We start from the raw sequence: 13,623 nt of genomic DNA on the forward strand, positions 1-13,623 counted from the left end.
GGAAGTTGACAAGCATCTACCCTGTGATCCGTGTGGTCCGATTTTCGATTCGTCGTGGTCTTGTACTCTCACTTTGGCGTTGAAGTCTCCCATAACAACGTTTTAGAAGGTAGAAGTAGTGCCATGTGAGTGTGTGAGTGAAGAATGAGTGAAATGTATCCACATACAAGGCTTCGACTTCATCGTCAGTGTGGCGGCTGCCGTAGTCGGAAATAGTGGGGTTGCCGCAGCCGGAAATAGTGTAGCTGTCGTAGCCGAAAATACTGGGGTTACCGGGAGATGAGGGCCGAAATCTGTGCCGCGACCTCTTAAGGATTTTTCCCATAGACACCGCGCTGTACCGGGGGATTGATGACCACAGGGCTAGCTTTATTGCATCGAAGACGCTGCTGCTCGTTTTCGGCCTGTGTATTTAAAAGCCATCTGTATAATTGTTATCCATCGGTCCTTGGTCGGCTTCAATAGTTGCAAGGTGGTAGTTGAACTTGATTCTAGACTGCGGTAGCAACACAGCACTTAAATTATTTGTATTTTATTAATTCAAAAAAATATATAGTTATATTTATATTTTACTTTTATTGGATTTTTTAAATATAAATGTGATGGAATATAAATGACCTAATGATGAAAATATTTCAGCAATAAAAATAAGAAACAAACATCTTCGGCTTTGCTTTGTTTTTTCACGAAATCATAATAAAGTGCAATAAAATGGAACTTATTGTGTCATTTTATATTAAAGTAAAAATATATTAACAAATACCGTCCATCGTAGATGGTTTTAATTTTTGCTCATTTTTTATCTTTATAAGATCTAAGAATATATATATATATATATATTGTATATTGTAACTGGTTTTAAAACCAATTGCCAATATTGAAAATGTTACCTACAGTTTAAAATGCCGCTTCAAATACAATTACGTCACGTTAGGGAAAATCGATTCTTCGAATTTTTATAATCAAGGCTTAAGATAAATTTCCTCAAAAAGAATTGGTACATGGCGTGGTTGTATTTAATGTACGAACGGTAACGGAAAGGTGTCCTTGTAAATGTATTGTTATTTTGACTTAAATTTAGTATTTTAATGAATATAAGTTTACCTCAACCTTTTGGTTTTTTATTTACAAATAGAAAATAATTGTGTTTGCTCGCAAACAAAAAAAAAAACAACTTCAATTACATCGATAAGTAATACAACGTAAGCAGGCGAAAAAGAAAATAACAAACGCACTGGTCACTACGATGTTCGAGGGTTTCCCTCGATTTCTCTGGGATTCCATCATCAGATACTGGTTTCCTTATCATGACATATCATTTCTTCGCTGTTTGTGAACGTTGTAAAGCTCACATTAAATTGAACTTAAATAACCCATATAGACGCCGCGTTGGCGCAATGGCTACAGCCATGGATTGTATCTGTTGCGCTGGCGGTTGCGGTTTCGATCCCTGCACATGACAAACATTGTTGTATTGGCCATACAGGTGATTGCCGTGGTCTGGGTGTTTGTGCAGTCCTAGTGGATCTCCTCACCCCTGCCTCGGAGAGCACGTTAAGCCGTCGGTCCCGGTTGTTAGTGTTAGTTGTAGGGAATATATCCGTCAAGCAGTTGGAGCAGCGTGGTGGATTAAGCTCTGATCCTTCTCCTACATGGAAAAAGGCCTATGCCCTATGTAGTGGGATATTACAGACTGAAGCGAACCCATATATCAGGACATGATTTTTACCTACAATAACAAGTAGAAAAAAAGATGACATGCAGAGGCTATTTCTTATAAATGAACCATTTAATACTTGACCATAACTAGCAGCTTTATTATAAAAGTACCTGGGTGATCGAGCTCGGTATTTTTAGTAAATCGTGTATCAAATCGTGAAATCAAATTTAAATAAGAAATACATATTGATAAAATATAAATAATATTTGCCGATTTTACCGACATAATAATTAAAAAATATGAACAGGGTTTTAAATAAAAAAATCATGAGTGAAATTAGAAAAAAAAAGGAAGAAATAATCGATCTGGCGGCATGGGGATTTGAACCGTGGTCTTCTCGGTTGGTCCTGACTGGGTGATTTCCCACCTGAGCTATTACGACTTTATTGACAACTGCGAAATTTACCTTCGTATTCTAACAATATTGCTGCCATTTTTTCATTGCCTAAAAACAGGGATAAAACGACATTTTCTAAAAATAAATTCTAGCTATATCGATTTATCGCCCCTGAAATCAAACAAACAAACGTCTGAACAACTATAATCACCGAGCTATTCCACTTGATAAACATGTATCGTGTGCCCGATTTCTTACAACCTCGAGACTGGATGTGTAAAGTCGATCTATCCCAGGCATATTTCCATGTGAATGTCACAGAATCGTACAGTTGGTTCCTACGTCTAGAGTACAACCAAGAAGTTTTAGAGATGATATGCCTACCGTTCGGCCTAAGCACAGCACCCAAAACATTCTCGATCCTCACAAAGCGGGTTGCTCAGACATTACGAGAAAGGTACAGCATAAAGGTACTAGTGTACCTAGACGCCTTTGTTATAGTACATCAAGATGCGCAGAGGCTTTACCATTATGCAAAACTGAACGTAAAGCTATTACAGAGATTGGGTTGGCAAGTAAATATACTTTAGCCCATAAAGTCTGGTTTATCTGGGTATGAGACCATGGGAAAATTTGAAAAATTTGGGCAAAATTACCTTAGTAGGAAATAATAGACTTTAAAAAGAATTAGGAAGACTGTCATGACCATGCCCCTATGTCTTGTTTTTTTTTTCATATTATTACCATAGAGAGTAAGAGTCTTCAAAAACTAGAAATTTTGCCTGATTTTTTATACATTTTCAGACACTCATTTATGGAAAATTACGCATATTTACAAAAAAAAAAAAAAAAACGAGAACATAGAGGTATAGCTGAAGGTTTTATTAGTTACATAAAAAAATTAAAAAAAATAATTGTCATGTTTTGGGGGGAGAATAGTCGACTACGAAATGCTGTTTGGGTCAATAATTATCTACCTAAAACGGTCTGAGCTGCAGTTGTTCCTTTCTCGGTAAAGTAATTAATAACAACACGTCTTAAGGTGTTACAAACTTATTCATACCAATAAGTGATTAAGAAATTACAGTTATGTATATGTTCCCACGGTATAATTAAATTATTATATAAAATATTTTTTTAATCACAGTAAATTATATCCATCACATTGGCGTTAAAAGTTGTATATACAAAAGTAAGTGGCGATAACAAACAGGTCTCATAATAAAGCTTTCAGTTACGGTCAAGTATTTAATGGCAGCGTTTAACCTGAAATAAAAATCATATTAAATACTCACCTATACTGAAAGCTTTCAGTGCATTTCTGCCTGTTTAAAGAGCTAATGATAAAACACAGTAACAAAAATTGCCACGTAACCGCCAGGTAACGCCACGGAGACGAGTCAAAAGTGACCGGAAACGGGTAGAAATTCAACGGAAACGGATATGATATCTCATAATAAAGCTTCGAGTAGGTATAGGTAAGTATTTAATATACTGCTAATTTGAAATTTTACTAAGATATTTACATTATATTAGACTTGGCTTAAAGGGAGTCAAATTAGTTCCAATACTCGGAAGATATTAAAAATTTTTGTTGGAAAAACTTAATTTGGAGACGATTACTCTTAAAAATTAACGACATCAGAATGGTTAGAGATTAATCTGCTGCTGCTAGTCAAAATATTTGGTCAAATAAAGAATTTATTATTATTATCATTAAAATTAAATATTTGTATATAGAAAAATGTCAAAGCGACACCGTCACTAATGCCTTTCAGCCCTCGATATTCAAAACGGCGGTTTTTTAACAAAATCAGTACTTCGAGTACATCTACAAAAATGTAATAAAACTCTAGGTTCATTGAGTACATTTATTTTCGCTCACTCGGTTTAGCACATCTAATATCCTTTATACAATCGAACAGTAACTCGTTTTCCTATTAAAATAATGAAAGCTCATGAGATGTGCTCAACGCAGTGATATTACAATTTCAAGGTAGGTTTCAAACATTTTATTTATTACAATGTTTAATGGTTTTAAACATTATATATTATAAAATTAAGTATCTCAGATTTAAATTTTTCGTGTAGCCACAAATCATCTCGTTTTAATAGTAATAATGGTATATATAAATTCGATAACAAATACCCGTATCTCAAACAAAATTAAACATTTACCAAAGCAATGATAATATAAATAACACATTTGAACAATTTTGTACACAAAATTTTGTAATATAGTCATTGATGCGATACAGAATTTGAAAAAGAATTTTTTTTTTACTCAAATGGACATAGATTTGATTGAGAATGAAAAAAAAGAAGCCTTACGAAATAATTGAAGTGATTTGCATTAATTATAATATATGTACAAAATGGTATACTATATACTAAAAATTATATGATGAATGGATCTGCCTCGATAAATCAATCACGTTTCTCATGACAATTAAAAAAATATATAAATAATGAAATCGATACATTTTTACATATAATATTAAAATTTTATTTTTTTATAACCAAAAATTACAGTCAACGGTGTGAACAGCGAGAGAGCGATCTGTTCGAGATCCAGCTCATTTTAAAGTGACAGGAGTTACTTTCATAAATAATATAAAATTATCACAATACTCGTTTACTTCACTGACATATTTACAAGGACGAGAACGCGTTGGCTATCGAGAGGTTCAACGGCAGGTCGTCCTCGGAGTCGGAGTAGTCGGGGTGGTCGGCGTCGGCCGGCGCTGCGGCCGGGTACGGTACGCTGGTGCCGCTCGCCCCTCCAGTCGTCGAACTACTTTTGGAACCAGAACTGGACTCGCCAGAATTTTTTTGGCTATTTATTACGTTTACGACACTTTTCAGTCTTTTCGTTTCGCGGCTTAACCTGCGGCGACCTACGTTACTATCTAACTTACGCTTACTACTCCTGACCGAATCACTGGTACTGGGTAGCGGAGCCGCCGGCACCGCAGGCTCGGACGCCGCTGTATTGCTAGACTTTTTCGACGATTTTACTCCCTTCCCGGAGTGTGATTTACGCTTACTTCGCTTTTCCCGGCCGGTGAGAGCGGCAGACGACTTTTTGCTCCTGCGGTATGACATATTTTTCTGTTTCCTTCTGTTTCGTTCCGCGTAGTCGACTCGCCTCCGCGACTTCCTCCGTCTGTGTTCGTTTCGGGAGCAGTCCGAGTCAGTGGAGTCTGTGGAGGGCGATGAGTACCACGATGCGCCAGAGGGCGTAGTGCGGCGCGTGTCGGCAGTGCTGGCTGGGCTGGATGGGCTTCCGGCGGATCCGGCGGGACTACTGCGGCCAAGCGGGCTCACAGTGCCGGACAGGCCGGAGCCGAGCCGGCGGCGCCGGCGCGGCGGAGACGGCGTGTAGTTGCTGTCGCTGTCTGATTCGCCAGGACTGGGAGCACTTCGCTTGAGCGTGAATTTGACGAGCGGCGTCGGTCTCGACTCGCGCGCCTCGCCGGAGGCCGGCTCTGCAGGCGAGGCCTCCTGCACGATCACGTCGCTGTCGGAGCCGAGCAGGTCGACCACCTCCGGCGTGCGGTCCTGCGGCGGCTTGATGTAGCCGACGACCATCACCTCCGACGAGTCGTCGTCCGTGTCGGACTGGGAGATGGTCTCGATGGGGACGACTCGGTCGGCGGCGGGCTCAGGGATGTAGTTGTGCGGGTAGACGGGCGCGGGCACGCGGGGCGCGGCGCGCGACGGCCCGGGCGGCGGGTCGGCCGGCTCCGAGCTCGAAATCATTACGATGTCCGAGTCGACGCTCGCCTCCGACTCGGAGCTGGAGATGACTTCGTTGACCATGGTCGACACCCTGGTGTCCGTGGTGTACTGTACGTTGCGATCATAGCCGGTCATGTCGTAGGGCGTGGAGGCGAAGCAGTATAACTCGTGTAAGAAATGTTCAGTTCGGTCTCCAAAGTACCGTTGCATGGTCTCTCTAAACTCCGTGGAGTTGATGTGATACTGTGGCAGCAATTCTAATATTTTTGCTATAACATATGAAATATGCCCAATGTTTTCATTTAACAAATAATGAAGTTCCCTATTTAGCCAGGGTACTAATCGATGCATCTGTGAGTCATTGTACCTATAAAATAAAATAATATATATATATATTATAGATATCAGTAGCCAGTTTCTTGCTTAAATTGACAATGACCAAGTTAAATAAATATTTAATTCTTGTATGAATAATGTATAAGTTGTCCAAAGCACCTGTAAAACTCTGGTGTGCAGTCTCTAAATCTGCCAGTGAAGTCGGGCAGAGGCCGCGCCCACAAGTTATACCGGTATACGGTGCGGCGGAAGGACGCTGGCGAGCGGCGGCGGTGCGCGGGCGGCGGGAACACGTCCGCCATCATGGGGTAGTGCAGCAGCAGCTGCTGGATAGCGATGGTCTCCCGCCGTGGTAGTGTCAGTGTTGTCCTAGAAATATCACATTTATCCCCATCAACAATTTCCTTTTTTATTTTGAAGTTTTAATCTACACATATAATAAAATGGTAGGAAAGTCAAAACTGTACATTGAATATTATTTTTAAAGAATACTTGGGGTGTGATCTACAATCGATACCAAAGCCAAAAGTATAATTTTTAGAATTTTTGTCTGTTTGTGTGTATGTATGTCCGGGATAAACTCAAAAAGTACTGCATAGATTTACTTCAAAGGACCCCGCACAATTTGTATGGAAAATGGCTCTCGGCTAAATTGGCTGGAATTTTGCATAGGGGTAGTTTTCAACATGCTGATCAAGTCTCAAGGGGCACAAACCCCCAAGTTCAACCCACGACTCTCTACAACCACCTGAACCCCCCAAAATGCACTTTGCAATAATCGACTGCAGTTTTGCGAAGAGATAGGCACCAACATGCTTAACATAATTCTAAACTATACCCCCTCAAAATAGACCCCCGACTACCTACAGCTTGACCCCCCACTCCACCAACCCCCACACACCCTCCCTTAATTCACTTTGCAAGAATTAGCTTAAGTTTTTAAAAGAGATGGATATCAACATGCTGGTCGAAATTCTCAATCGACACCCCCCCCCCCCCCCTAAAATCAACCCCGGTTCCCCTACACAAACCCCCAACCACCCTAAAATTGAGTAAGACTCGTGAATGTACCAACTGTAAAGCTATTCACAGAGAATACTGCTATTCTAAAAATAATTTTCTTAGGGTCCGCAGAATACGGTGATTCAGCAGTCCTTTTCAGGATAGTAGACCCGATCTTGATGATCTTGATTTTAGCAGGACTAGGAAACCGCATATCAGGAGGACCAGGGTCTACATGGACAACGGTAACCAAAAAGACCAAAAAGTCCAAGATGCGACTTCGACCGGAGGCGGTACTGATCACTCCTGATGAATCAAGATCATCTCGCGAAGTTTTGAAGGCTCTACGGTCGAATCTCTGCCTGGAGGATCACGCCATATGTGTTAGATCAGTTAGAACAGCGAGGAAGGGTGGACTTCTTATCGAGTTTGAGGGATCTGTTAAAGATCGCTCTACTCTTGGTAAGAGGATCACTGAGGCAGCCGGCGGAAGTGTTGAGGTGCGACATCTCATCCCAACCACTACAGTTGTAATTGACGGGTTAGACGCCGCGACGACAGTGGACGAGGTGAAGGCGTCCCTGGCACAAGCTCTTGGCACTGAAGTTGAACAGCTCAAAGTTAATATAACTAAACCAAATAAATGGGGAGGTGTTCGCGCTTTCATCGAGGCGGGACTCACGGATGCTTCCACTTTGGAAACGTTGGGAAAGGTCAAGGTGGGTTGGTTGATCTGCCGAATTCGGCGCTGGGAGCGCCTGGACCGGTGTTACCGTTGCCATGGACCAGGCCATATGGCTGGCACATGTAAGGCGGAAGTTGATAGGAGTGGACTCTGCTGGCGCTGTGGGCGGGCGGACCACCAGTCGAAGACTTGTACTAACCCACCGAGCTGTCATCTCTGTGCTGCGGTAGGAGACGGGCGCTCAACAGATCACATGATGGGCTCTGGAAGTTGTGCGTCGTATCGTGAGGTATTAAAAAAGAAAAATGGCTAAGGTTTTGCAGATTAATTTACAACGATGCAGACTGGCTCTTGATCTGCTTCTGGCGCGGAATTGTGAGTTTCGAGCGGATATTGTGCTGATTTCAGAACAATACCACGGTGTATCTGGACCAAATTGGTTATGTGACCCCTCGGGGACGGCAGCTATCTGGATTCCGGAGCTAGAGCGTTTTTCAACCAAAGACAACGGCTCGAGAGACGGCATTGTATGGGTGGTTACGCCAGTGGCAACCTTTGTGTCATGTTATTTCACCCCCAACGAGCCTATCACTGATTTCCGAAAGAGAGTTGATGATCTCGAACGAGTCGTCCGTCACCTTGAGGGAGAAATCGTGATAGGTGGTGACTTCAATGCAAAATCGGTTGCATGGGGCATGGATTACAGTGATACTCGAGGAAATGAACTCCTGGACATGATGGCGGGTCTTGATCTTGTCATTGTTAATAGGGGAAATGTTCCTACTTTCCGGAGATATGGTGTACGTGGGTCAATTTTAGATCTTACTTTCGCTACTCAACGGATTGCTGGAATGATCTCGGATTGGGCTGTTCTGGAAGAGTATACAGCAAGCGATCATCAATACATTTCCTATTTGGTCCATAATCAGAAGGGGAAATCCTCGATTGTGCCGAAGCGTCGAGTGAAGCGGAATGGATGGAGAATATCAAAAATGGACGAAGGTGCTTTCCAACAAGCAGTCTCTGACAGGATCAAGACCTATCCAGAGCTACCCACAGAGTCGCGGGAGGAGGTAGAGAAATACGTCGGTCGATCAATGGATGTTATCGTTGCAGGGTGCGATGCTGCGATGCCCCGCCGTTCCACATGCCCACACAGGAAGCCAGTTTACTGGTGGACCGCTGAAATCGCGCTGATTAGGACTGAGTGCTTGCGTCTTCGGAGGCAAGCTCAGAGATCGCGAAGACGAGGTACTGGTCAGCAGAAGAACGACCTGTACAAAGCGGCGAAAAAGCGACTCGTCATTGCTATAAAGGAGAGCAAGGGGAGGTGCTGGAAGGCAATTTGCAAAGAAGTGGATGACGACCTGTGGGGAAATGGCTACCGTATCGTCACTCAAAAATTTATAGGTCGCAGACCCGTAGCACCCATGGAACCCCAGGCGATGAAGGAAATAGTCGAAGCTCTATTTCCTGACCGCGATGACCGGGTTTACGTTCAGACTGTGATACCTGATGACGAGTGCCCACCTTTTTCAGCAGTGGAGCTGCGGGAGGTGGTTAGGTGCCTTAAGGGAGGTAAGGCCCCGGGTCCAGACGGTGTTCCCGTTGAAGCATATAAGGTTCTTATGAAGCGGCATGAAAAATTGCTTCTTGATACCTACAACGCCTGCATCACGGCTGGGGTCTTCCCGAAAAGATGGAAGCTGCAGCGATTAGTCTTATTGGACAAAGGAAAAGGTTCTCCCTACACACCTTCATCATATAGACCACTTTGCATGCTTGATGTCGCAGGAAAGATTTTTGAGAGCCTCATAAGAAATCGACTGAGGAGGGAAGTGGCTGATGTGGGGGGACTAGCTGAAAACCAGCACGGCTTTCGACCGAATCGCAGCACCATTGGTGCCATTTCTGAAGCGCTTTCATTCGCCAGACGGGCTTGGACGGGTAACCATCGGACCCGCCCAGTGTGTATAATGATGACGTTCGACGTCAAAAATGCTTTTAATTCAGCAAGATGGCCAGATATAATGAAAGCGCTTCACAAATTAGGTCTTTCAAATTACCTCATTAGGATCTTAGACGATTATCTACGTGATCGTTTTTTGATATATGAGACTACGATGGGAGAAATGAGGATGAAGCTGAGAGGGGGAGCGGCTCAGGGTTCGGTCCTAGGACCAGAACTTTGGATCATCCTTTATGATGCTCTCCTCCGCCTAAAGTTACCGGATGAGGTGATTCTGGAGGGATTTGCTGACGATGTGGCAGCACTGATACTTGCACGTTCATATGAGACCGCGCAAAAATTGGCCAGCCTAGTCGCTACGGAAGTAAACGCGTGGTTAAATGAACACGGTATGGCTTTGGCCAAAGCGAAGACTGAGGTGGTAGTACTTACAGCTCAGAGGTGGTTTCCGACTCCCTTTCGCGCACTTGTCGTGGATCAGCATATTGAAAGCAGAGGGTCCCTGAAATACCTCGGAGTTACGATCGACTCGAAACTTACGTTTAGAGATCAGGTTGTTTATGCTGCCACCAAAGCGGCAAAGGCGGTGGCAAGCCTCTCCCGACTAATGCCAAATATCGGGGGACCAAGAAGTAGCCGTAGAAAATTGCTTATGAGTGTTTCAAGCTCAATAATGCTCTACGGAGCAGAAGTCTGGTCTGAGGCACTCAAAGTTGAGAAAAACCGTAGACAACTTGCATCTGTACAACGTAGAGGAGCGCTAAGGATAGCCTGTGCCTATCGAACGGTTTCTGAGGATGCAGCCCTGGTCATTGCGGGTGTGATTCCAATTGACCTTTTGGTGTTCGAGAGGAGACGCATTTTTGATACTCGGAGGGATGGCCGCGGACCTTTATTAGATGTTAGGACCCGGGAACGCGAGGAAACGCTGAATTTTTGGCAGGAGCGTTGGGACGCCAGTGAAAAGGGAAGGTGGACGTACCGTATTATTAAACGGGTCCGTGACTGGATGCTGCGTAGGCAGGGGGAACTGGATTACTACTTAACCCAGTTCTTATCAGGACATGGACAGTTTAACGAGTACTTGCATCGTATGGGGATCCGAAGCGATCCATACTGTCAGTACTGTCCGGAACACATAGATTCCGCCGAGCACACCTTCTTTGACTGTCGCCGCTGGTCTGAAATGCGGCTACGTTATCAGAATGAGAAGGAAATGCCTGATAGGGCAGAAGGAGTCATTCCATGGATGATGGCGACGAGTGACAATTGGCAAAGAATGTCGGAGTATGTGAGAGTGGTCCTGCAGGAGAAGAAAAAAGAGGAGAAATAGGAATCGGGGGACATGCCGTTATAAAACCGGCAGGGTGGAGTACCAAACACCTCGAAGTAATGCTAACGCGGTTCCGGGGTGTTGGTTACTAAAGCAAGAGAGGAGGGTTTTAGTGGGTAAAAATCCTACACTACCTACCAACAATAGCCAAAAGGTGTCTTTTGAAGATTTACCTCCTCTCTTTATAAAAAAAAAAAAAAAAAGCTAGTAATACATAAAACACTACAATTTCACAATATTATGTAAGCTATTTGCACATCTTGCACTAATTAAGTAATTACCTGTATCTGAACCTTCTAGTTGCTGTAGCAATTGTATTATTATCAATATCAATTCTTTCAGTGATTTCTTCCGTCTGCCTTTGCTCGACCATATACTCCTCATATTGATGATTTGATTGTACATTGTGAATAATTGATCTAAAATTTTGCTTACAAAGTGGACATTCAGCTTTGACCTGAAATCAATGTGACAATTTTGAAAACAATTTTAAAACAATAAAAAAAAAATTCCTATTGTTTTGTTTTTAAAGCAGAAATAATATTAAAATTTTAGATAACTTAAACTTAACTCGTAACTTAATTGTAGTAAATATACTAGTACAATAATATCTCGGTGTTAATGTATGCATTCAATAAATTATATTTAATATTTTACTCATAGAAATAATTTACTTATAGCAGTTATATATGTATATTATATAACTAGCTTTACTCTAATTGAGTAGGCATTTAAAATAAAAAAGATAGAGACAGGAAATGAACAAAATTTAATCATACATCATTAAAAATGATTTTATTTATATCACAGTAAAATTTTGTATGATTTCAAAAAATAATCTGCTTTCTTCCTCTTAAAATCCTAATGCCATTAAAATGCATCTGCTATAACTTAAATTTATAATTTCACTGTTGCTTCTCAGTTACTTAAAGAAATGCTTTGACTAACTCAGTAATAAAAACCCTTAATAAATTGAAAACTATATATTTATAGCATTTTCAGAAATAATTAACTTTCGATATGTAACTTACTTTACTCCAGGTGAGTAGGCATTTAAAACAGAACTGGTGAAGGCAGGAATCAGTAAATGACTTGTTGCGGCATGTACCAAGACATATTGCACATTTTGGAGGTGGTGAACCTCTACCAGTGTCATTCCTTGGACTACTGTCATCACTTTTAACACTGCTTGGATTGGCCCCTGAACTATCATCTTGGGCTGGTGACAATGTGTCCATAGCTGATAGCTCCAATCTATATTAGCACAGTCAAATTTTATAACTTAATAAAAGAACTATATGTAGATAACACTTATTTAAAAGTGTACCATACAATAACGAGTGACACGATAAGAAGGTGGCTTTAAAATGACATATAAATTATATAGGTACTCGAAATTAAATCAAACCCTATTTACATGTCTTCTAGATATGAGCCTAAATCGTAGTCAAATTACTTCCACTGATAACAAACTTAATTTTTTGAAAAACAAACAATAGGTAACATAACTAATCAAATCTGATGGCAGCTTTAAGTTTTATATCCTTTTTAGGCTTAACATTGTTACCTACTGTGGCTCAAATCTTGACAAACAAGTCTTGAAAACTGCTACAGAAATCGATGATTAGCTTTTCATGAGTCTTTAATAATTCCGTATCCAATAATTCAATTTTTTTTATCTCCTAATATTCGCACTATGGTCACAAATCTCTTATTTTACTATAATACAACGATTTTTATTTCCTTATCGTAGTGCGTGATCCTACAGTACATGTATCTTGACAAGAAACTGTGTAGGGTGAACATACGTGAATATAAATAATAAATAGATAGAGTGGTTACCATAACTAAAATACAAAATGTAAAGGAAAAAGCATACGTAACGGATGCACGGTAGGACTGTTGATAAAATATCGATATATCGAAATATCGATATTTATTAATATTTTTTTTTGGACGATATATCGATAGTTCGATATTGAAATTCAAATATCGACATTCGATATTTTGAAGCAAAACTTCTTTACACAAGCTTGTCTTGGGGAGTAAACTGGGAAATACGTAATGAGAGTGTTACGAAAAGTGTGATCGGGCGAGGAGAACGGAAGTTGAGAGGGACACAAGTTAGTGAAAGTAGAAAGAGAGAGACTAATGTTTCGTTACGCTTCAGTCGTGTGGTCTAAAGCTTACTCGTTTTTCTAACCAACTATCAAAAAAAGGAGGAGGTTCTCGATTCGAATGTATTTTTTATTTTTATTCTTATTTTTGGAACGAAGTTTTTTACGGCGGGTGACATTTGGCTGGGCGAGCGAAATGAAAAAAAATGTGATACTAAAACCGTAAGAAAATTAAATAACGAAAGTGACATATTATCAGTCACACGAATGTATAATATGACGTTTGTAAAACTAAAATATTACTAGTAAACTTTTTTTAAATTATTCTTGTAATTTTATACTGTCGACAAAAATAAATAAAGGCATATGTTTTTTTATTTCAC

At 41.1% G+C, this 13,623-nt stretch overlaps 2 protein-coding genes across 2 annotated transcripts; one reads left to right on the plus strand and one right to left on the minus strand.

Moving 5' to 3' along the window:
* The first annotated feature begins 2,290 nt into the window (after nt 1-2,290).
* Nucleotides 2,291-2,647, plus strand: LOC123654179. The gene has a single exon (XM_045590104.1). The coding sequence runs from the start codon at nt 2,291-2,293 to the stop codon at nt 2,645-2,647; it is 357 nt and encodes a 118-aa protein (XP_045446060.1).
* A 1,267-nt stretch (nt 2,648-3,914) lies between these two features.
* On the minus strand, nt 3,915-12,361 carry LOC123670166 (E3 ubiquitin-protein ligase Topors). The gene is made up of 4 exons (XM_045603678.1): nt 12,155-12,361; nt 11,405-11,580; nt 6,294-6,503; nt 3,915-6,165 (listed from the first exon to the last, which is right to left on the minus strand). Exons 1-4 carry the CDS (start codon nt 12,359-12,361, stop codon nt 4,710-4,712), a joined length of 2,049 nt encoding a protein of 682 aa, XP_045459634.1. The 3' UTR covers nt 3,915-4,709.
* Nucleotides 12,362-13,623: the final 1,262 nt, after the last annotated feature.

This window comes from Melitaea cinxia, chromosome 1 (assembly GCF_905220565.1).
Source record: "Melitaea cinxia chromosome 1, ilMelCinx1.1, whole genome shotgun sequence".
NCBI classification, from domain to species: Eukaryota; Metazoa; Arthropoda; class Insecta; order Lepidoptera; family Nymphalidae; genus Melitaea; species Melitaea cinxia.